Here is a 25,667-nt window from a genome sequence, read left to right on the forward strand (position 1 = left end):
AAGTAATCCTTTAACAGAAATTCAAGGGAGTTAACCTAGTCATTCCTAAATGCATTATATAGATAATGTATTAAAAATAAACCCCAAAACTAGTTTCAAATTAAAGGTTTGTCCACTATACTATATTTTCTCATATAAACAGTGCTTTTTGGGCACAGCAACTCTCAATTTCAAACATAACAAGCAGAGTTTGCCCTTTTCATGCACTATACAAATCCATAGATGGATGGCTTTCAAATGTAGATTGCCAACAGCTGAACGACAAATTCCAAAAACCCCCAAAATCCATAATATTAAAAACAGCTACATTTATAGAGCAAAAAGGGAAACATTGCATTGGGAAGGAGAGGCAGAAATGTTTGGCTAATCAAGCAAATATTAGAAAAGAAAAAAATCTTAAGATTGACATGAGCAATGACCATTTATAATCTAACGTGCACATTGCACTAATGAACATCGAGCAATATACTCACGCCAATTAATGAATTCTTTGCATTCCCAATTGTTGTCAACACACTAAGGTCAAATATGAAGACAAACTTTGCATTGTCCACAGTAAACGAATGATTCTTGAAAGCTTCGTGTTGGATTTCAGAACAGGCTTCAGGTAGTTGCAAACAGTTCAGTAGGCTATTTAATGCACACGTCATTTCTCCCAAAATCAACTTATACGCAGTCTCCAGGACAGGAATGTTCTTCAGAGACAATACTGCTTGATATACTGCATGCGCTGCTCCAATCACCTTAAAGTGTAAAACATTTATATAAAATATCAGTCAAATTATAAATTCCAGGGGAACAAAAATATCAATATATCGCAGTGGAAGGCAAAGTTTGGCATGCGTTCCACCATGAAGAAAGAAACCAGAAAAAGGTATGGGGGCTTTCCTCACTCCACAGAACCACAGGTTGTCGGGACTTGAAGTACACAAGCTAGTCAGAGATGTAAACAAAGCTCCTGATAATAATGTGCTATACCACAGTAAAGCGAGCATCTGTCCTGATCGTGGGTCAGGTAATAACAGGAGTACCTGTCCAGCGATCACGGTGGATACCCATTTGAGAGCACTGCCATTATACACTAGAAAAACACAAAAATTATGTACAATAGGAAATACTAATCCAGAACATTAAAACATTTGAAATTAATATACTAAACACTGTTATAACAGTGCATCTAGTCTATTTTTCTTAAGTACAATATCTATGTATAACCTCTGAAAGGGATATTAAAATGAAATTACAAAAAAAAAAAAAAAATGTAGCTTTATTAGCGGGTTCCAAGGCAATATTTTTTACTGTGCTGAAAAATCACCTCTAAACTTCCCATCTAAAGTATCTTTGGGGACAGCCTAGGCATGTGTCATGGTTAATAACCACAAATCTATTATATAGCATAAGTTGTGAAAAGGTAATTTTCTGACATAGCATTATTAATTTCTTACCTCCTTCTCTTTATGGTACCGTAACGCAAGCAGTTTTGAGTCTGGGACAAACAGCTTCTCCACAAACGATGATGGTAATTTTGTGTTAATTTGCTCAACAATCTGGAAAAGTATGATCAATGCTGATGTTAAAACTATACAAAATCTTTTCACCCATCATGTTATGCCCCATGTAGCTAGCACCTCAGGATAGGAACTTACTGCTCAAATGTATAGATCTTATTTTTATTTATTTATTTTTAATGAAAGTTAATAAGAAAACAGTTTATAGTAGTACCCTAGCAATCTTATAAAACCTCTACAATCAAACATGGCACAGACATTAGCTATACATTGGTGTCGTATTTTGAGACATGACTCATTGGAGGTGCACAAAGACTGGTTAACAAAGTTGTAAACACAGACACAGCAAAGAAATCAAATAACTATTCACTGTAGACAAGATCTTAAATATTCTCACTGTAATGTTGTTGGTCTTATGAACAGTGACAAAAACCCACAAACTACGAAATATAAATAGACTGGTGAATAATAAAAAAAAAAAAAATAGATTGGTGGATCAATATATACATTTATTCATGTTTTCTACTATACTACAGTGGATTAAATCACATGTCTATTGTGACACCAATAGGGAATAAGATCGGGGCCAAGAAAAATGATCTTTTTAGACTAGTAAATACTGGTATAGGCACAATATATTTATTTGAACTGAAGTGTGTGAATGAAATTGCTGCAAGTTACGTACCAAAGTGAGCAGGTACAGAACAGAGATTATGTAATCAGTACAAGATGTCTGACAGTTCTCCAGTTGATCCAACCCGTATGTAATAACCATCTCACAGTGAATCGTTATGCTGGGGTCCATGCTACCAAGCAGAACACCAACACACTCATTGGCAGCAGTTAGCACAGCTTCAGAAGAGAACACCTGGTTGGCAGCAGTCACACATCTCATAACGCGATAAAGGATCTTACAAAATAGAATAAAAACAAAATAAGTAAATCTTTAACCAATAAATAAAATTATATATACACACACAAATATAAAAATATATGCTTCAAGATGAATCAATAGATTTAAAAGGAACACTAGTAATTAAACCAACTTTAGCTAAATGAAGCAGTGTGGGTGTATAGATCATGCAATCTCTCACTGCTCAATTCTCTGCAATTTAGGAGATAATCACGTTTTTCCTGTCCATTCAGCCCTAGCCACGCCTCCCCATGTTGTGACTGACACAGCCTTCATGAAAGAAAAATGGTTTCATTTTCAATTAGATGGGACTTATTTTAAAAGTTTTTATCTCCTGCTCTCTAAAGTGTACTTTAATTACCGTATTTATCGGCGTATAACACGCACTTTTTCCCCCTGAAAATAGGGGGAAAATCGTGGGTGCGTGTTATACGCCGATATCCCATAATTACTTACCTGTCCTGAAGCGTGGGCCGGCTTCACAGCGCGCACCGCGGTACAGGAACTTTAATTTAAGGTTCCGGTTTCCGGCGGGACTGAAAGGAAGAGTGCACACTATTGTGCACACTTCCTTTCAGTCCCGCCGGAAACCGGAACCTTAAATTAAAGTTCCTGTACCGCGGTGCGCGCTGTGAAGCCGGCCCACGCTTCAGGACAGGTAAGTAATTATGGGAGGGGAGGAAAGTACACTATGGGAGGGGAGGGGGAGGAAAGTACACTATGGGAGGGGAGGGGGAGGAAAGTACACTATGGGAGGGGGAGGAAAGTACACTATGGGAGGGGAGGGGGAGGAAAGTACACTATGGGAGGGGAGGGGGAGGAAAGTACACTATGGGAGGGTAATGGGGGAAGTACACTATGGGAGGGGAGGGGGGGAAAGTACACTATGGGAGGGGAGGGGGGGAAAGTACACTATGGGAGGGGAGGGGGGGGGAAGTACACTATGGGAGGGGAGGGGGGGGGGAGTACACTATGGGAGGGGAGGGGAGGGGGGGGAAAGTACACTATGGGAGGGGGGGGAAGTACACTATGGGAGGGGGGGGGGAAGTACACTATGGATAGGGGAGGGGGGGATGTACACTATGGATAGGGGAGGGGGGGATGTACACTATGGGAGGGGAGGGGGGGGGAAGTACACTATGGGAGGGGAGGGGGGGAAGTACACTATGGGAGGGGAGGGGGGGAAGTACACTATGGGAGGGGAGGGGGGGAAGTACACTATGGGAGGGGAGGGGGGGAAGTACACTATGGGAGGGGAGGGGGGGAAGTACACTATGGGAGGGGAGGGGGGGAAGTACACTATGGGAGGGGAGGGAGAGGAAAGTACACTATGGGAGGGGAGGGGGAGGAAAGTACACTATGGGAGGGGAGGGGGAGGAAAGTACACTATGGGAGGGTAATGGGGGAAGTACACTATGGGAGGGGAGGGGGAGGAAAGTACACTATATGGGAGGGGAGGGGGGGAAGTACACTATGGGAGGGGAGGGGGGGGAAGTACACTATGGGAGGGGAGGGGGGGGAGTACACTATGGGAGGGGAGGGGGGAAAGTACACTATGGTTAGGGGAGGGGAGGGGGGGAAGTACACTATGGGAGGGGGGGGGGAAGTACACTATGGGAGGGGAGGGGGGGGAAGTACACTATGGGAGGGGAGGGGGGGGAAGTACACTATGGGAGGGGAGGGGGGGGAAGTACACTATGGGAGGGGAGGGGGGGGGAAGTACACTATGGGAGGGGAGGGGGGGGAAGTACACTATGGGAGGGGAGGGGGGGGAAGTACACTATGGGAGGGGAGGGGGGGAAGAATACTATGGGAGGGGAGGGGGGGAGAATACTATGGGAGGGGAGGGGGGGAGAATACTATGGGAGGGGAGGGGGGGAGAATACTATGGGAGGGGAGGGGGGGAGAATACTATGGGAGGGGAGGGGGGGAGAATACTATGGGAGGGGAGGGGGGGAGAATACTATGGGAGGGGAGGGGGGGAGAATACTATGGGAGGGGAGGGGGGGAGAATACTATGGGAGGGGAGGGGGGGAGAATACTATGGGAGGGGAGGGGGGGAGAATACTATGGGAGGGGAGGGGGGAGAATACTATGGGAGGGGAGGGGGGGAGAATACTATGGGAGGGGAGGGGGGAGAATACTATGGGAGGGGAGGGGGGAGAATACTATGGGAGGGGAGGGGGGAGAATACTATGGGAGGGGAGGGGGGGAGAATACTATGGGAGGGGAGGGGGGGAGAATACTATGGGAGGGGAGGGAGAATACTATGGGAGGGGGGGGAGAATACTATGGGAGGGGGGAGAATACTATGGGAGGGGGGAGAATACTATGGGAGGGGGGAGAATACTATGGGAGGGGGGAGAATACTATGGGAGGGGGGAGAATACTATGGGAGGGGGGAGAATACTATGGGAGGGGGGAGAATACTATGGGAGGGGGGAGAATACTATGGGAGGAGGGGGGGAATACTATGGGAGGAGGGGGGAATACTATGGGAGGAGGGGGGAATACTATGGGAGGAGGGGGGAATACTATGGGAGGAGGGGGGAATACTATGGGAGGAGGGGGGAATACTATGGGAGGAGGGGGGAATACTATGGGAGGAGGGGTGAATACTATGGGAGGGGGGGGAGAATACTATGGAAAGGGGGGGCACTATGGGATGAGGGGGGAATACTATGGCATGAGGGGGGGGAATACTATGGCATGAGGGGGGGGAATACTATGGCATGAGGGGGGAAATTTCCTGGAATTTCTTTCTAAAAATGAGGTGCGTGTTATACGCCTGTGCGTGTTATACGCCGATAAATACGGTACATGCAGGAGACTCCTGCAGGGCCTATTAAGCTACTAACAGAGCAGGAGATAAATTCTAAATTAAACAGAAGCTACAATAAAGGAAGTGTAAACATTAGATGACGCTTTACAGGAAGTGTTAAATTGAGCACTGAGGCTGCAGGGAGCATGAGCTATGCACCAAAACTGCTCCATTAAGCTAAAGTTGTTTTGGTGATTATAGTGTCCCTTTAAGGCTTGGTTGGTCTCTACAAAACCCTTTACATATGTAAAAAATTAAAGTCTTAAGTCTACTGACAGAAGGTACATATTTTGAGATGTACAACAGGTACCTTAATTGTGGATGTTCTGTGGCAGTCACCAAGTTCTTTTTAAACAAATATCAATTATTTGATTAAGTTTGACTATATACAAACAAAATACTTACATCGGTAACATAGGCTTCAGTGATGGGCGGTCCTCGAATGGGACTAAATCGTTCCCCAATACTACGCACAACTGTACTGAATACTCGAAGAAGAGCAGCAAGCTTGGGTAAAGAGACAGAAGGAGGAGGAATATCTTCATCAACAGATTCTCCAGAGGCCACATGGCCCAAGTCCTATGATCGGAAATCGGAAAAGTATTCTTAAATAATTTTGGTATAAACCATCTGCAGAGGAAAGGGCTTTATTCACCTTTTTCCAGCACAAAGGATCTCTCAGCAGTGATGACCTCTCTGCCTACTGGCATGGCATCATCCACAATAGGGTCCAATCCAATGCGCTCCATTTCTTTGGTTGTTTGTTTTATATTGAAGGGTTAATAGGAAAGGGGCACTGCACCCAGACCACTTCATTGAGATAAAATGGTCTGGGTGACTATAGTGTCACCTTAACATTAAATAAAGGTGCATAAATTAATAATCAGCTGAAAGTGCTTCAAGTTTAAGTCATGGTGCAAGCAGAACATGACAGATTTGGATAACATTTCCAGATCAGCTATTTTTGCCTCAGGTTTTCATTCGGCTTTAATTTAAAAAATAAAATTCAGAGCCCCCTAGTGAATAACCCTGAATAAATCATTTCACAATAAGCCCCCACCGCACAGAAAAAAAAAAAGCCACAAATAAAAAAAAAAAAAAAACAGTCACTCTACAGCACAAAAATACTACTTACATCTTTTAATAACAGCTGTATTATATGTATATCATTCATCAGCTTTTTGTTTCAAAATGACACTGAGCATTGAAGGTGAAGAATACACTTTCTGTAGGACATGTGGACATCAGCTGAGTCACCCATACCAGGCCCACTAATATTTAGAGGCATAAAAGTGACGCATGGAAAAAAACTAAACTACTCACACCACCCACATAAATGGAAGTATGAAAGAGGTGCAACAAAAAGTAGTTTTCTTTGGATATAAGGAGGTCTTGGGGGCCTAACTCATTCTGATGTATATGCAATGGCCACTAGCAGTTTATGCAAGCATTTCATTTACTAGTTAGGTCTGCAGTGTCAAACTGAAGTATCCAAATCTGAATCTAAACTGACCTAAATCTGGGAGAAATTAGTTTGCAATTCAACTTTTGATGAACCACTGTCACTGTTCACTCTAATTATTTTCAACAATTGTATATGCAACAAACCGTTTTAAAGTTTTCACCTACGCCTTCAACAGGAGTGTTACAGCTGACCGGTGAAGGAAAATGTGAACAACCATTCAACTCATTTACTCTGAGCTTGATGCACAAAATAAACATCCCAAATTCATACTGTGAATCAGACAATGCCAACAGAATAAAACTCGAAGACACAGCTTACATAGAACGATGCAGATATTTAAGGCTTTGCCAAAATATATGAAAAAAAGAAATGTATAAATAAATAAAATTAAAAAAATCACACACACACACGTAACAAATTAACACATGCTCTTACTTCAGCATAAGCCTCCATGTCTTCCAGAAACTGCCCCAACAGAGTAGTGGAAAATGCTAGATCTGCTACCCAAAATGGCTCCAAACTCTGCAGCCACCCTATAGGGAAAAAAATAGAAAAATACATTAAAATTATAAGTTTTAAGCCAGTGAGTTCAGAACGCAATAGCAGACAGCATTCTTGCATCTTTGTCATTGTGTTACATTTAACACCTTGGTTCTCGTCTCAATATGTCATGACAAAGTCCTTGAGGCTAAATTCAATGAGATGTTTATTCTGATAATATTCACAACATTCTGTCGAATAGAAATTTCCTCACAGACTTCAATTAATTTCCAGTTACAAGTGAACTTATAAAATTCCACCCCAGGTCAGTAGAAAATAGTAAGTTAACTTAACTGCAAACATTTCTTTAAAACACCCTCCAAAAATATTTTTCACATTAAAGGACCACTATAGTGCCCTGAGGGTGCCCCCACCCTCAGGGTCCCACTCCCGCCGGGCTAAAGGGGGAGGAAGGGGGTTAAACACTCACCTTTCTCCAGCGCCGGGGACTCTACTCCTTTGGCAGTCATCGGCTGAATGCGCATGCGCGGCAAGAGCCGCACGCACATTCAGCCAGTCCATAGGAAAGCACTCTCAATGCTTTCCTATGAACGCTGGTGTCTTCTCACTGTGAAAATCACAGTGAGAAGCGCGGAAGCGCCTCTAGCGGCTGTCAATGAGACAGCCACTAGAGGCTGGATTAACCCTAATGTAAACATAGCCGTTTCTCTGAATGCTATATGTTTACAGCAGGCAGGGTTAATCCTAGATGGACCTGGCACCCAGCCCACTTCATTGAGCTGAAGTGGTCTGGGTGACTATAGTGGTCCTTCAAGCAGCAAATCACATTCCCTGTCCATCCTAGTCTCTTGATGAGGTAGCAGGTATACCAATTAATTCTTCTCTTCCCATTTATTGCACATATATGATGTAAAAAGCATACAAGTACAGTCAGTTCCTACAGAAATGAATAATAGTTGCAGTATCCAGCTTTCCTATGTAATACTTATTTCTATCAGGTAAACATGGAACCTCTCACTTTGCATTGTGCATAAGAGTAACCTTTAATATCTATGTAGAAATGTTGTCCACTGTAAAACTGTACACTCTATTATCACATGTATGAATGCAGTTATAGTGCTTGAATGTATGTATGACTCACACAAATACCAACATTGGGTCAATCAAAAAAAGGATAAAACATTTTAGTAGTACTGAGTGTAAACCAAAAACAATGAAAACAAAAATATACAGTTAATATGGACAAGGATAGTTTACAAAAATGAAAACAATTCATATAAGGTATGAGTAGATCTCCTGGTGGGGGGTAACCCCTACTGAATTGATAAGATAAAACATAACCTGTATTAAATGAGTTATACAAATTCCTTATGCACCAATGAATTATTCCACCACCTAGAATTATTTTATAAAAAATATTTCATCTTAATCAGAGTTTACACGGTAAATTAGTGGAAACTACTGAGCAACGAATATACTTGACTTTGTCTAAGAACGGAGTCAGTGTGGAAACTGAGCGAGCGAGTTTCTCTCAATCTACCTGACTTATGATATGTTAAAAAAAAAAATTGAAAATCTGGCAAAACGAAAAAAGAGAGTTTACTGAAACAATGATTTAAAAAAACTCAGTGTCTTTATCTGACCAGATTAAGTGATATGGTATTATTCAAATCTGGCAGAACAGCATAATTTAAATGAAGTGACAATACGAAAAACCTCAGTATCTCGCTATTGTACCTTGGTATAGACACTGAGTAAATGTGTATGTATCAAACTCTGTATCTTACTATGAGCCTTGGTATAGAACTGAGCAAGTGAGTATATCTTGTAGTTTGCCGCAATTTATTGATACAGTGTTAATCAAATCTAGTAGAGCAAGGAGGAGTAAATAGAGCAATGGTTCAGTAAACCAAGTATCTCGCTGGAGAATCTCTCTCTTAAATCGGTCAAGAGTAGATATGATGTGATAATAGTCAAATCCTGCAAACAGAAAGAGTTAAATAAATAAAGCAACAATACAAACAACTCAGTCTCTTGCTGTAGAGCCTCAGGGAAAAAGATCTAATAAGCCTTTAAAAGGGATCCCGCTTGGGGCGGGGCCGGACCGCCGAGCGGGACGGTCGCAGGCAGGAGAAGCTCCTGCAACAAACCGATAATCCAGGCACTACAACTTGCCTTGATCGCCCTAAGTAGACCAACAACGAAGATACCCGGAGCAAGGGGACCGCTGGGTCCAGGGAGAGGATGGCCTTTGAAGCTGCAGTACCCTGGGGGAGAAACTCTCGTTGCCAACACTGGGGCCTTCACCTGCGGTGAGCGGAGCGGACGGCCGCTGCCCCGCTATCCTGCCCCACGGACCCCAACCCGAGGTGCAATCCCGAGCGGTTCCGGCCCTGCTTCCCCCCCTATGGACCGGGGGGGGGGGGGGGTGATCCCGGTCCTTACCCTGAGACCCCAACCGAGAAACCACAACTGGAGCTGGGGAGACCCGTGCGCTGAACCTAAAATGGCGGGCGCCATGTGCTCAGGAGGTAGAGAGGGGACCCGCTACCTCCACGCATACACGGCTCACAAAGCAGTTCCTGACTGCCGTCCCTACAACAAAGGGAGGCGGAGAAACCTTCACCGACCCCCCCGGGGCCATCAGAGCAAAAATCAAGCTACCCACTTAAACAACACGGAGAGAGAACAGCGGTGGCACTGAGGAATGGAAGCGCCGTGCGGCATCCACTCCCTCCAGGATCTCCAAGTGAGAGGCAAGGCGGGACTCTGGAGTAATTACTAGGCACTCACTCCACACAAGCCTAAACCAAACAACCCAAAAAGCAGTACGCTCATGACTTTAAGCTCACCAACATGACTGACACCAACCCTCAGTGGCAGGACCGACACTACAGGAGCCCAGGAGAATCCAACGAGGAACCCACTGCCTGCTATGCCCACTCTACCGGACACTCACTTCATGCTGCACAACAACAACGGGGCAGGCGGCAACAGCTCCTGAGAAACATAATTAAGTGGGAAAACGTTTTGGCTATTGAAGCACCAGACCCACCATATCGGTGATTCCTGAAGAGTATGCAACCTTACAGACTCTTGATCAGACTGGGTGATATTATATTATGCTATATTATATCTGTGGCTGGCTACCTGGCCTTAAACATACCTAAGTTTACATGCTGCACCTCTGACCATAGCATACCGCATGCATCCCTCTACTAGTACCACGTACCATACTAATACTCACGGCACCCTAACACGGCAGACACTGTTACTCGACCTGCACTCATACCTCGCTTGCAACAGTCATGTTTAATATATGTTCCCACACACTGCCTGTAACTGCCACATATGCCCTGCATTCCCGGGTGAGTCGCCTAGGAGCAATCCTGGATCAGCAATACCACCACACAAAACATAGGGTCTACTCATATGTACCGTACCTTATATGATATGTATATTCTGCCTGCATAACCCATGTCGCTATATAACTAACGTTGCACATCATCTTGTCAGAAAGCGACCTTAACCCCAAAAAAGTACAAACGTATACCCCAATGTACCCATTGTCTGACTAACACGAGGAATGCCTTTGGGGTACCCCGTGTAACGCTGTAACATCTTATGCACTGCAAAAAAAAATGTAAAAAAGAAAAAGGGATCCCGCTTGAAAGTTTGCCGGTTATTCAACTGATACAATGTCTTTAGGTAAATTGTATTTATTCTAATAAGAATCTTTGTGTTACTAAATTAGTAACGTTCTATCCAAAACATAATGAGAGCTGGTTTAAGGGTTGCCCTCGAAGGCACAGATTAGCAAACTGCTAGGATCTTCCTGTTACAAACCCACCTATTCACTCTCTTTATTTATTACTTTTTAGACACTAACTTGAACCAATAGTTCCCCCTTACACTAAACCTGCACTACATTAAGCCTGAAATATGTTTTTATAAAACAATTCTAGGTGGTGGAATAATTCACTGGTGCATAAAGAATTTGTATCATTCTTTTAATAAAAGTTACACTTTTGTTTTGTTTTTCCACTGATTTGGGACCATTTGGTATCTGCTCCCTCTTCATACTCCTGAATTACAAATTCTCTCTTTCATAAATGGATAGTTTACAATAAGTATACAGGATGCCGGTTCCCTGTTATAAGTGTCATCAGTGGGGCATTATCTTACCAAATGATGAGTCCAGGTTATGTGATTGAGCCACTCCTTGATAAGCAGTGGACATTGTTCAGCGAGTGCTTGGTTGTTTTGTTGGCTGTCTCAGAACTCCAAGCATTTGTTACCCTGTGTTGACGGTCTTTGCTGGTTTCCTGACTTTGCCTGCTCTCTGAATTTTACTTACTACAGCCTGCCCTGGCCTCTGAACCATCTCACTGATTTCTGCTTGACCCTTCTTCAGATACCTTTGCTTTAGATTTTTCTGTTTTTATTATCAGCCCTTGTGCCATTACTGACCCGACCGAATCCTGTTCTCAACCTCAGTATCCCTGTGGTTTGTGCTTGTAAGGCAGAGCTATTACTGTACCCGGGTTCCAGGACTGAACACGACCCCAGTGGGATGTTACAGACAGAAGGGATTCCAGGCTATAGGGTGCTATGTCCATGAGAAAGAATAGTAGTGGCAGGAGAGTGCACATATACATCTCCCATGTTCAGAACCTGGAAGGTTCTATGACTCAGGCCCATTGGAAAGACTGGAGAATGGGTTACAGGGTGTCCAAGAGTTTTAAAATGAACTTCTTATAAGCTACACGTTTTCCCAAACTATTTATGTAGTGAAACGTTAGTTCAACCTAAAGACTCCAACATGCATGCATACCAAAAATAATAATAATAATAATAAAAAAAAAAAAAAAAAAAAAAAGGGAACACTAGCAGGGTTATTCACTAAAATCCACATTTTAGCAACTTTAATCCACACTAGAACAAGAAAGTTAAAATGACCAAGCTATGAATATAAAGATTTGATATAGGGGGCGGGGCCTGACTTCAATGGAGGATAGACGTGTCTCGGACAAGCTCCTCCATATTCTCACTAAAAAAGGCTTTTAACAGCCCGATTGCCCTAGACAGGGGCAGCACCAAGCGAGGTATAGGCTGCCTGACCCACCTGAGATGTGGCGAGGTGGTCGGCGGCTCCCTGAAAATCCGCAAGCCCCGTCGAGGCAAATGCGGCCTACTACATGCCGGGCAGAGACAGCGGCCACAATACGGAACCAGCGTTGCACACAAAGTCACCCCTCTATGCAGGTATCCCGTTACCCCCCCCCTGGGACCGGCAGGGGTGATCCCGGTCCATACTTGAAAAGCGATCCAAACCGGGCAGGTCAGCAAGCTGAAGCCACAAGCTTAAGACAGGTCGACCGAGGCCTAGCCAAAATGGCGGCGGCCACGCGGCACCCAAGCCCCGACGCCAATGATATCCTCATCCGGCTGGATCAGCACTTTCAAGACTTCTGGACAAAACTTGTGTATGATGTACCAACAAACCCCATCACAGCCCTGTACTCACCCACACAGTGGCCTGCAACAGTCCGCAACTCCAGGGGCTCCCACAAGGCGGCGGATCGGGGGGCGCACCTCCCCAAAGCACAGAAAAGCGAGACCACAGCCACGGAGGCGCTTAACCCGTCGACCCCGCTGGGAAACCACAGGAATGCGTCCACGAGGACAAAGGACATCCAGGAGACACAGTATCTCAGCAGCGAAAGGCCCCCATGCAAAGCCCAGGCCCTCAGGATGGACCAGAACGCACCAGCAACCACCAACTACATGGTATCAGTCGCAGGATAAACCACTGGCAGCCCAACATGAACCGTCCCCACATGGAAGCTCACAGCCCAGCAGGGGTATAGGCTGAATGACCACCTGACTATGCTGACACACGAGGCTGGCTGCCCGGACAAACCACCCCACCATTACCAAGGATGCATGACTGAGTTGCTTATTTCTTAGGTTATCAGTTGCTGTCCTCAGGGCATACCGATGTTGTATATAATCGTTATTAATTCAGTTTATAAAGCCCACACCAGTGTCGGGCTGCACTAGTTATTCCAAAACCATGCCGCCAAGACACAGTTGTGTTACCAGTCATTTGAATTTAAGCATACATATATATATAAGAATGTGCGTACTCACGTGCCAATCTCTAACCCTTTCGTCACTCTTGCACCACGCTGTTGTGGCATATGTTGAAGCGAATTTATTATCTTTTCTTAGACTAGCCTGGGATTGCAGGGGGGACCCCATTAGATGTTTGTCAACTAAATACTGCCTGCACCCACATGTTATATAGCTCAAACCCAAGCATGTTGTATTTCTACTATCAAGCGTGTACTAACCTATTATCAGTCTAGCTAACATAACCCCACGTAACAATGTCTGAAAAGCTTAGCCTAGACCTTGATCTCTAGCATACTGAATACTTAACTATCATGAAAAAGAAAATGTGCATTGTATATGAAGCCACTCTGTTGTTGTTCAATGTTTACTGCTTTGATTGCACTAGCTAACGTGGCAGTGCAAATCTACTTGTTAACTCATGCACAACCTAAATAAAGAATTAAAAAAAAAAAAAAAAAGATTTGATATAAACAAAGTTTTTAATATAAAAGATTTCAAAATCAACTATTTTAGTTTTAATTTTGCCATCTGTAATTAAATTGCTTAAATTTGTAATCCAGAGTTTATGAATAACCCTAGAACAAGGGTAGGCAACCTTTGGCAATCCAGATCTTTTGAACCACATCTCCTATCATGCTCTTACAGCCACAATGTTGGCAAAGCATCAAGAGAGATGTAGTCCACAATATCTGGGGTGCGAAGGTCATCTATCCCTGCCCTAGAATGTATACTATATGAAAATTAGGTGGTGGTGGTGGGGGGAATCTTTATCTCAGGACATAGAACAAATCGGAAGGTATGTAAATCTTACCTGACACTTGAAGTGTGAGAGATGGTTTCTGAGTGTGATCAATGTGCCACCCAACCAAAATATCAACTGTGTCCTACAAAAGAATCAGGTACAAATGAGTGGTGTGAGCATTGATTATTTAAACTTAACTGCATTGCCATTACCCACTACAGAATGTAGCGGGCCTAAAATGTTGGTTTTAAAATATGGAATTAAAGTGATCAAGAGAAATATTTTATGTATTTATGATTTTTATTTTTTTTTTTAAGGTTTACACTAAGCACTGACAATTTCATTGATTTCAAGGGGTCATGGTACTTGGAGTCTGTATGTGCATTGTAACATTAAAAATCAAGTTCTCTGGACAATTCCCAGAGAACATACATTTACTTTGTATTGACTTTCAATTACATAAAACAAAATTATACAATAAGAATAAAATGTGTAGTTAAAAAAAAAAAAAACCCACACCACAGCCAATAACATGAAGGAACATTCAACGAGTGTGATGGTACAGCAACATCAATCTTACCCTGAAATTTGTACTGAAAATATGAGGGTAGCATCGGGACACAAGTAAAATACACTTCACACATTTACACAGCAGCTCGGGTGTATCAACATTTTCCAAAATTGATTGCAGGCTAGTCATAACCAACTGCAAAGGAAGCAAATTATCGTACAAAAGAAATGAGACAAAGATCTTCCTTAAACAAGGCAACCTTTTAAAAGCATTACTAAAGTTATAAAAACCCTAGGCCACATTTAGCTGGCCATTGAGGCTTTTTTTTTTGTTTTTGTTAGTTGCCTTTCTATACTACAAGTGTTACAGATGATCTAGTACAGACAGGCCTGTGCATTAAGAGTACCTATACTCTAAACTGTATTTCGCCACACACTGTGTAATACATAATCATAACAAAGCTGACATAGGGGCAAAATAACAAAATAATCCTACTCTGTTATTAGCACACCTCTTAAAGCATTGTATTCTGCTGCCTATTTCTAGTTATCATGGAAACAAAGAATGCTCTTGAAAAGATGGATACAAATATTGATTACAAAACAGACCAACACTATGGGATATTGTTTTGTTCAAAACAGTCGTCGTTGTCATGAAGCATACAGTTTGACAGTGTTGTAATTGTATTTCTAGATTTACAAACTAATCAGCACTGCTGTGTCAATAAGGACATTGTGATGAATTGTAGGAGACAAATGGAAGCATGAAGCTTCATGGATAGAAAGTAAAACATGATAACACACATAATGTAGTTTGTAAGCAGGTAACAAACCTATATACATGGTATAAACTTTTCTAGACATGTCAAAGTCTTGCAAGAGCCGTAAATGTAATGATAATGGGGACTGATTCTTGTCAAACTGAGCAGTGCAAGTCTAAGTAAACACAGGTAAAGAGTAAAGGAGAGAATTTAAGAGACAATGGTACCTCGGTTTAGTCAAACTACTTGAAAATGGTTGGACACTAAAGATGTTTGACTGTAAACAAAATCTCTCTGCACCATGACAAATACTTTGCACAGTGGTTAAGATCGTTTGAGTGCCCTTTTAATGTCTGTAAGGAGCTTCCAATTTAATAATGGCTTACCTGCATTACAGATGAAAATGCTTTCTTTTCCCCCACAGTTTCTAGAGCTTTGTAAGTGGCACATAGAAAAAGAATTTTCACTTCATCCTTAGACGATGAGCTAAATTTGCTAAAAATCCACTTAAAGATCTTCTCTGCTTCATAACTCAAAGAAGCACAAAGTAAGCCAAGGCACAGCGCGCCCTCCTGTCGCAATTCCTGAAGCAGCTTGCTACTGTAGGAAAAAAAAATAAAAAAAATCACAATTATAATCACTGACAGGCATGAAAAACACCAAATGCAGATCCAATCATCATCAGATAAGCACCAATAAATAGAGTGAATAACTTAGGAGTACTGAATCTGTTTCTGTTTGTAGGAGTTACAGATTATCATTTTGGACCAAGATAACTAATTTAAAGGATCACTATAGGGTCAGGAATATAGTGTTAAAACCCCCCTGGGCCCCTCATGCCTCCATAAATATAGTAAAACTCTTACTGTATTCAAGCCTGAAGCTGTAACTCTGCATGCTGTTATACTCAGAAAAACAAGCAGTCTGCTGACATGTGGTAGCCTGATCCAATCGCAATGCTTCCCCATAGGATTGGCTGAGACTGACAAAGAGGCAGATCAAGGGCAGAGCCAGCATGATTCAAACACAGCCCTGGCCAATCAGCATCTCCTCAGAGATGAATTGAATCAATGAATCTCTATGAGGAAAGTTCAGTGTCTGCATGCAGAGGGAGGAGATACTGAACCCAGGATGCTGTGCACAGTGCTGCCCTGTGCTCTGCTGACAGCAGATCTGAGTGGATGGAAGCATATTATGCCTCCATCAACTCCGAAGTCCCTCTGATTCACTCTGAGTGACTGTAACTGGAGGTGTTCCTAGCTTTCAATGTAAACACTGTATTTTCTCAGAAAATACAGTGTTTACATGAGAAAGGCTGCAGGGAGCTATAGTTCTCACCTGAACAACCTCATAAAGCTGAAGTTGTTTAGGTGACTATAGTGTCCCTTTAACACAGGGCTTGAGAAGTTTCTTCAGAATCTGGAGTCAGAACATTAGGCAGGAATTCACAGTGCTGGTGTGAAAGCGATAAACCTTGTGGGCTACCCAAGCCTATGCAAATGTGACAAATACATGCCAGATTAAAAATAGTATCCAAATCCTTTATTTTTGCAACTTGGCTTTGTGACCTATACTTTGCAATTCCACAGCTAATTCTAGACAATCCCTGGTTTGATAAATAAGCTTCAGTACATTAAAATTATTCTGGTTTAGATTAAAAGAAAATGCATCCTTGTAAAGTTGAGATTTTTTTTTTTATAAAGAATCCAGTAGTATATTAATCAGCTAATAGTTTTATCTGTACATTGTGTTAAAGGGATACTCTAAGCAGCTCAAAATTTCCACTCGCCACTAGCAATTGACAAGTAAAAATGTACCCATGGTGTATATGCTCTGGTGGGTAACTTAAGGCATGGCCAGTAACATTGACTTCTAATTTTAAGCCTTGCTCTAAGCACCAAAACAAATTAAGCTCAAACTAGTTTTAGTATATAGATCATGCCCCTGCAGTCTCACTATTCAATTCTCTACCATTTATGAATTACAAAAATAAATCGCTTTTGATTCGGTTTATGCAGCCCAAGTTGATGTAAGCCCCTGGCTGGGATTCACAAAGCGTACACAAAGAAAATAAATAAATAATAGGTTTAATTTTCACACAGATCTTAAAGTACAGTGTGTTTACTTTAGAAGTTTGTAAATGCTCTGTTATTTGAATCAAACACAGGAGGCTCACGTAGGCTCTATACAGTGCAATAAAGGAAGTTTGAAAACAAAGTGATTTAAGTCGCAATGACAGAGTTGAGTAGCGAGACTGCAGTGACATGATCTATACACCAAAACCACTTTATTAAGCTAAAGTTGTTTGTGCTCAAACTGTCACTTTAATCAAATGGGCAGCAAATGGATAGATCTGCAGACTGATAAAGATAACATTTATCCACTGTGAATGCATCAAGCAAATATACAGTCTTGTAAAAAAAAAAAAAAAAAGGTTGGAAAAAATAAAATTAAAATAAATATATTGATTTTGTAAAAAACGAAGCTAAAGGAAAGACCTTAGGTGAGGAAGCGTCTCAAGTGGCTGTAAGCCTGATAGCCAATGGACATGGATGTTCTCTGAAACTGCTATGATTGGTTTTGTTACATAGTTAAAGTGTTGAGGGGGGAACTAACTAGAACAAGATAAACAAAAACAAAAATTTTTTTTTACTGCTACTGAAGTATCCTATGCAACCGTAACACAAATAGACTTACCTTTCATTTAGCACGTCATTTATAGCGGTCAGGATATTGTCAAGTTGTTTAACCAGCACCTACATAAAACACACAAAAATACTACAACATAGATACAGAAACAGCTGGAAATATGTACTCAACCAGTTCTTATCAAATAATTCTTCAGTTTACATTCAAGTTTCTATTTTCAATAGGCAAATGGCTCTATACGGATATTGGGCAGCTAAATGCAGTTTCCGAAATATTTGTTATAGTGCAGCCAAATACTTCTCATTGGTTCCCAATTACGTGTTAATTATTTTCTACAGTTTTCTGAAAAAACGCAAGAAATTTTACATTGAGTTTAAAAAACAAACAAAAAAAAAAAAAAACGCATTTTTTTATAGAGTGGGATTTCCCCCCAAAATTCCCATTTTTCATTACAGAGATGTTAAATATGTCTTACTTTAAAGTGATTATGGACTGAAAAAGAGATTAACCCCTTAACGCCGTTGCGCATTAAAAGGGCTTTGAGCCCCTGGAGGAGAGGTGTACTCACCTCCGCCGCGATCCTCTTCTGGGGGGCTGCCTGACAGCCCAGGCAGCCCCCCTCCGACAAATGAGGCCCCCGGTGGCCATGTGATCGCTCTCAAAGAGCGATCACATGGCCCCCTATAGCTGGCTGTGGATCTGCCAGCAGGGGGACTGTCTAAAATATCAGACAGTCCCCCTGCTGGTGGGAAGTAAAAAAAAATAAAAAAAAAAAAATTAGACAAGTGTAAAAATAAGTATATATATTAATATTAAAATACACTTAGAATGACGTTACATATATAATAGATGTATATATATTATATATATAAATACGTATAATTAAAATAATAAATGAATAAAATAAATAAATACAACATTGAATTTTTTTTAATATAAATTAGAATGAAATTACATATGCATATATAACTATTTTGTTTTATATATATATATATGTAACAAAATACACTTAGAATGACATTCTATATATATCTATATATAAAATACAAATAACCGCAAATAAATAAAATATATATATATATATATATATATATATATATATACACACACACACACACACATATAATTACATAAAATATTACATTAGTATGCACGTAGAATTTAAATACCTATAAATGCATATATATATTAAAATTCTACGTGTATATTTAAATAATCTTTTAACATAATTATGTGATTTGATTAATTAAAATTTGATTGACATGCCTGACAACACAGGGAGAAAGTGCAGAGAATTTAATTCGCAAGCACTATATTTGACCCTGTAACTCTCCAAGACACCATAAAACCTGTACATACGGGGTACTGTTTTACTCGGGAGACTACGCTGAACTCAAATATTAGTGTTTCAAACTGGTAAATTGTATTACAACAATGATATTTTAAGTAAAAGTGACGTTTTTCGCATTTTTTACAAACGAACTGCACTTTCATGGTCTATATTATTGTTGTAATATGTTTTACTGTTTTAAAACACTAATATTTGTGTTTAGTGAAGTCTCCCGAGAATGACAGTACCCCCCATGTACAGGTTTTATGGTGTTTTGGAAAGTTAGAGAGTCACATATAAGGCTTGCATTTCATTTTTTTCACATTGAAATTTGCCAGATTGGTTATGTTGCCTTTGAGAGCGTATGGTAGCCCAGGAATGAGAATTACCCCCATGATGGCATACCATTTGCAAAAGTAGACAACCCGAGGTATTGCAAATGGGGTATGTCCAGTCTTTCTTAGTAGCCACTTAGTCACAAACACTGGCCAAATATTAGTTTTTTGCTTTTTTCCCACACGAAAACAAATATGAACGCTAACTTTGGCCAGTGTTTGTGACTAAGTGGCTACTAAAAAAGACTAAACATACCCCATTTGCAATACCTTGGGTTGTCTACTTTTTCAAATGCTATGCCATTATGGGGGTAATTCTCATTCCTGGGCTACCACACCGTCTCAAAGGTAACATTACCAATTTGGAAAATTTCAATTTGAAAATGGAATGTTCTATATTTGACCCTGTAACTTTCCAAAACAACATAAAACCTGTTAATGGGGGGTACTGTTGTACTCGTGAGACATCGCTGATTACAAATATGTGCATTTTTTTGCAGTAAAACAGTATTATGACATTCACAGTTAAAATGTCAGACGGAAATACAAATTTAAAAATAAAATCTTATTTTCTCACATTTTTTTTATTTTATTCATAATAAATGATGTTCCATATATGAATAGTTAATGATAAATTAAAGTCCTCTTCCTCCTGAACAAAATGATATTAATAAGTGTGGGTGCATATAATTTGAAAGAGGGGAACTACGGGTGAACAGACATATAGCGCAAATTCTAGTTTTTGTTTAAGTTTTGTTTTGATCAGAACATGCACTATTGACTCCGTCCTGAAGGGGTTAAACAAGTTTGTTTTTGTTTATGCATTTGCGATGAAGCAACCCCTCAAAACAGATTGTATTCTTAGCAAATAGCTTGACCATAGAGACAATATGCATGTTTCAAAAGCAGATACCCAAGCCTATCCATAGGATATTTTTGCATCAGTATAGATCAGGGATGGGCAAACAGTAAATCTATAGATGAAGAACATCATCAACCATGATGCTTTGTCATGTTTTAGAATGGAAAAGCATCATGGAAGTTGCAGTTCTAATAAACCTGGGGATCTACCGTTTGCCCAGTCCTAGTACAGATAACACCCATATCTAGTGAAGCCTCGAAACCTGAGCAAATTGCAAAGTTGTTTTGGTATGCTAAACAGTAATAGAGAACTTGTTATCTCAATTAATTTGCAATGTCATAAATGTGATAAACACAAACACTGCTATAACTAATGCGTAAACTAACTTCATTTTGATTATCAACGAAAAGCCTTATTTCCTACCATTTTGTTTTCTGGCTGCTGAATGAATTCTTTCAGTTGCTTAACTGTAGCTAGTCTTCGGTCCCTGTCATCTTCCCGGGTAATCCTCCGAAGAAGATTTGACAGTCGGGACTCATCAGAATAAGACAGCGATCGATCTACAAAGATAAAAAGTGAAAATACATGAAAAAAAAAAGCAAACAAAAAAAGCTAGTGGTTAAAAAGCAATGTGTTCAAACAAACAGCTTTGAGGGGGACAATATTGTTTAAATTACAGAGTAAAGCTTGTATTAAAGCGGCACTGTCATGCCGAACTTACCTTTCCTCAATCTCTTCCTCTTCTCCCCCTCTCTCAGGATCTGTTATTCTTTTCTTCCTGTCTTCTTTAGTTTTCTTTAAAATCATAAGACAAAGTAGGGACCCTTTGCCTTATGGAGGATTCCTCCGCTTGACCAGCTCTGACCAGCGGAGGAGCAAAGTGTGCTTCATTTCCGCTGGTCAGAGCAATTTTCCCATGATCCCTAGCTTTCCTCCCTGTTCCCACAATGCTTCCTGTCAGTATTGCCGAACGTCCTGTCACTTAGACAGAACGCCGGCAAAACTGCATAATTGCAGCCTAACAGAATGAGAAGAGTTTCTCCATTGGTGTTAGGATGCAATTCGGTACTTTGTTCGTATCGGAATTTCATTCTAATGAATGAAACTCCGATCCTATTCATTGCTGTGGCTGCATCTTGCAGCCGCGTAGTAGATAACTCCCTAATTCCCACGGTATCAGGGAGCTATCTACTAAAAGGCTGAAAGACCTGAATTGGTCTTTCAGCCACATTTACTAACACTAAGTAAAAATGACTTAGTATTAGTAAATAATATGCCCCTACTCGCTATATCGCAAGTAGGGGCATGTGTAGTAAGCAGTGAGCAGCCTATAGCTGCTCACTGTAAAAAAACAAAAAAAAACTTTTTTTTTTTTTACAGGTATTTTATCCCCCCCTCACTATTTTTAGGGTGAGGGGGGTAGATAGGGGATAGTTTGTTTTGGGTGGGGGGGGGGGGGGGGGGGGGGGGGGGGGGTGACTAGGGGCTTGGGACCTCTAGTCACCTTGATTGGGGGGGGGGGGGTTCATTTAGGGCCCCCTCCCACCGCTCAGGGCTGGGGAGGACAGTAGGTCTCCCCCCCCATATCTTTATTTAGGGCCCCCACCCACCGCTCAGGGGTGGGAGCCAGGGGGGGGGGGGGGAGGACAGTAGGCCCCCCTATCTTTATTTAGGGCCCCCACCCAACGCTCAGGGGTGGGGGCCAGGGGGGAGGACAGTAGGTCCCCCCCCCTTATTGTTTTATTAGGGCCCCCACCCACCGCGCAGGGGTGGGGGCCGGGGGACAGTAGGTCACCCCCCCCATTACCATTTTGGCCCCCACCCGCCGCCCAGGGGTGGGGGAGGACAGTACGGTATCTCTCCCTCCCCCCCCCCCACTCTCCCCTTATTCCCTTTTTGTTTACAGTCAGCAGTCACAGACTGACCCCCATAGAGTGAGGGGGGGACCTGGGGGGCTTATGAAGTGGTGGGGAGCACAGCTCCCTGCCGCTTCTGTCTTTACATATTACAAGGAGGGAGCTGCACGCCGGTAGCTCCCTCCTTGTAATAAACCGAACAAACAAACGAACACTGATACTCTGTTAGTTTATTCGTGAAGGTGTTTCACTGGGCATGTGCGGGAATCTCACAGTCCCTCAGGGAATTCACCTACCCACATAAAGATGGCGGCACCCTGAATATAGATCGGGGCAGAAAGTAAAGAATAAAAAATAGGTAATGTGGGGGGCTCAGGGGCATTTGGGGGTGACTAGGGGGTCAATTGGATGTAGTGGAGGCGGGAGGCATGACAGTGCCGCTTTAAAGAATAATTTACTGCACTAGTCACAGAAGTTGTTTTTTGCGCAAGAGTCAAATGTGCCAACAAATGCATACATTTAAAAGGGAGACTGGCTTAAAGCAGCCTTCAGTCTGTATTAAAATTATTGCTGAAAAATGCTTTAGTGAAACATTGCACAGTGTGAACCGCGTTCCACACCTGGGATTATAGCAGTAAACAGATACAGGTACCTCTTCTGACATTTATTGCAGAACAGTAGATCAAAATATAATAGTTTGTGTTTCCACAACTACATTTATTTCATTAACACACAGCATAAGGCTTAGTCCCTAGACTCTAAAAGCCAGTGCCAAAAGTTAGAGACAGGCACTATATTCTCATTGTCAGGATTCCACAGATAAGCACAAAGAAGCCCTGAAGATGTCTGTCATGCAGAGTGTCCCTTGAAGCCCATTTGGGCAAGTCAGAGGAGATTCACTAATCAGGCAGGGAAACATTCTCAGCATGAGGCCAAATTTCTCAAACCACATGTCAACCAGGCACCATCAACTAAAAAAAGTCCTGACTTGGCTTACACTTCTGACAGAGGTGACCACAACTAGTCAAATTTCAGATTTGCCAAAACAGCCATCTCTAAAGAAAAATGTTTTGCCTCTGTATGTTAATAATCAGGCGGATAACTGCCTAAGGACATTTTTAAAACCATGGATTACCCATTAGAGCCAGTGTAATTGCAGACCAGATTCTGGAAATTAGAGTGCGTAGCAAACTGCTGTATTCCATAACACATTTTGCAGTTGTAGTATCTCTTTCGAAAACACAAAAGCATGGTGCTGTATGTTTTTTTTCTCTCAGTAAATACGAGCACTTTTGGTCTTGTATTGTGTCCCAACTTACCCTGGGATTTCCTCATTTCTTTAGATGCTAAAGCACGGTTTCCATGCTGGACAGTGGTGAAATCAGGGCTCACATTGTTAACCCTCAGCTCTTGCCCCAGCGACTTCCGACCAAAAGCATTTTCTCCAGATCCTCCATTGACATTGTAGCTATCTAGACAAGAAAAGATACATTGATAAAAGTATCATACCTGGTCAGAAAACATGAGAAATCTATACAAAATATGTATGTGTGCCAGCTTTAAAAAAGGCTGCTATCTTTTATTCAAGATACAGGCTATTTCAACTCTGAGCAAACAGTCCGGTATGGTTCCAGAATCTAGATGATGTGGGCTAAATCTGGCTTAATACTGCTGTGCACCATTTTGTAATGTATCATGTATGATGAAAGAGAAGGGTGGCCTATAACCAAGTTAAATAATTGGTTCCCTTAAAGGCAGCAGTGGTTTTCACTGTAAACATTGCGCTTAAAACATTACTCCAAGCACTATGACCACTTCATTGGTTTGAAGTGGTCATGGACCCTGCAGTCTGTTTGAGCTGCATTATACTTTCAAATCTGCACTTACAGAGTTTAATCCCTTAGCTGTTGGAAGTGCAACTCCACAAGCGTCAGAACAAAGTTCCAGGCTGGCAAACGTCAATTCTGTGCAAAATTGGCATTGAATGTCAGCATGCACAGCCATGTTACCAGTGCAAAAGCATGAGATAATGGGAATTTTGTACATGTTTAGTTGCACTTCATATTAATATTATTGGGCAACAATGTAAGCATTCCTGGATTTATTTAAAGTACAACATTAAATTATTTATTTTCCTCTCTGTTTATTTTTCTATTGGCAAGTAGGAGAAAAGAAACATAAGAGAATCTGTCTGTCATAGGGAATTCTTTGGAGTTCACTATTGATTGACATACCAAATAAATTCACTGGAGGGCCTAAGGGTCATCTAGTCTTGCAGAAAATGTCAGGCTGCTTGCTACTTAACTTTTCGGTCCATTGTTGTATCCATTGGTACCTTACAGACGGTTAATCTGAAATATATGTGTACAGCCATACCACAAAACTAACAACCTGTACAACATTCTACAAACTCAGCTCAGAAAAACACATGAAAATGAACCGATAATATACAGAGAAATACAGACAGCCTGTATTTACGAACAGACTTTGCATACCTTCCTCTTCATTATGAATGTCAGTCTGAACCCTGATATCATCATGCTTGTGTCGTGGAACTCCGGCTGAACTTTGAGTGTGCGATCCATAGGAGGCAGAATTGCCTCGGTCTCGGGAAGTAGAATACTTTAAATTGTCCTGGTCGGCTGGAGTACTATCAGATCTGAAGAGTAAGAACATTAGATTCTAAAATGTAAGTATTTGCAAATATTACAGGTGTTGCACTAAAAACTCAGTAGACATGCAAAACAATGTTCTTAATACAAGAGTACAGAAGCTTATGGAAAATTAAAGGCCAAATCCTTCTCTTATCTTATTCTCAAATAAACCGCCCTTGAGCCCAGGTTTGCTTGTACAACTGGCTTGAGTACATCACCAATGACCTGTTCCTTGTTGCCTCATCATTCAGTCCAGGTTTATATTATTACTTGCCAACATAATTTAAAAATACACAGTCCAATGCTCCAACTCCCAATATTTGTGGGCAGCAGCAACTTTTAAAGTATTCCTTAGCGCAAATACAGAAAAGAAAACCAAAACAAAACGTTAACTGCACACTAACCCAAGTCCTTATGCACCGTTACATAAGTGCAATTACCATTAAAGTGAAAGCTCACCCGCTGCCCAAGAATAGTGGGAGTTTGACTGTAGAGCTTATTTTTGTATCTGTATTGCACAGCCATGTAACAGGGCTGCCACCTACACCACGTGTTTCCTATTACAGCTGAAAGCAGCAAGGTGAATTGTTAGTGTAGAACTTATCTACAAGGTTTGCCTTGA

At 41.5% G+C, this 25,667-nt stretch overlaps 1 protein-coding gene across 2 annotated transcripts in view; it reads right to left on the minus strand.

Moving 5' to 3' along the window:
* Positions 1-25,667, minus strand: part of SMG1 (SMG1 nonsense mediated mRNA decay associated PI3K related kinase) — a 112,643-nt gene that overhangs the window by 71,009 nt on the left and 15,967 nt on the right. The window contains exons 2-13 of one of the 2 annotated variants that reach the window (XM_063430323.1): positions 24,887-25,050; positions 23,711-23,863; positions 20,959-21,095; positions 18,057-18,115; positions 15,746-15,956; positions 14,669-14,794; positions 14,158-14,230; positions 7,143-7,240; positions 5,648-5,821; positions 2,194-2,418; positions 1,446-1,547; positions 474-743 (exon numbers count right to left, since the gene is read on the minus strand). In XM_063430323.1, coding sequence (XP_063286393.1) covers positions 474-743; positions 1,446-1,547; positions 2,194-2,418; positions 5,648-5,821; positions 7,143-7,240; positions 14,158-14,230; positions 14,669-14,794; positions 15,746-15,956; positions 18,057-18,115; positions 20,959-21,095; positions 23,711-23,863; positions 24,887-25,050 — 1,792 coding nt within the window. Of the gene's footprint in view, positions 1-473; positions 744-1,445; positions 1,548-2,193; positions 2,419-5,647; positions 5,822-7,142; positions 7,241-14,157; positions 14,231-14,668; positions 14,795-15,745; positions 15,960-18,056; positions 18,116-20,958; positions 21,096-23,710; positions 23,864-24,886; positions 25,051-25,667 lie in introns of both variants that reach the window. The other variant, XM_063430322.1, reaches the window with a different exon arrangement.

Source organism: Pelobates fuscus, chromosome 8, assembly GCF_036172605.1.
Source record: "Pelobates fuscus isolate aPelFus1 chromosome 8, aPelFus1.pri, whole genome shotgun sequence".
Classification (NCBI taxonomy): domain Eukaryota; kingdom Metazoa; phylum Chordata; class Amphibia; order Anura; family Pelobatidae; genus Pelobates; species Pelobates fuscus.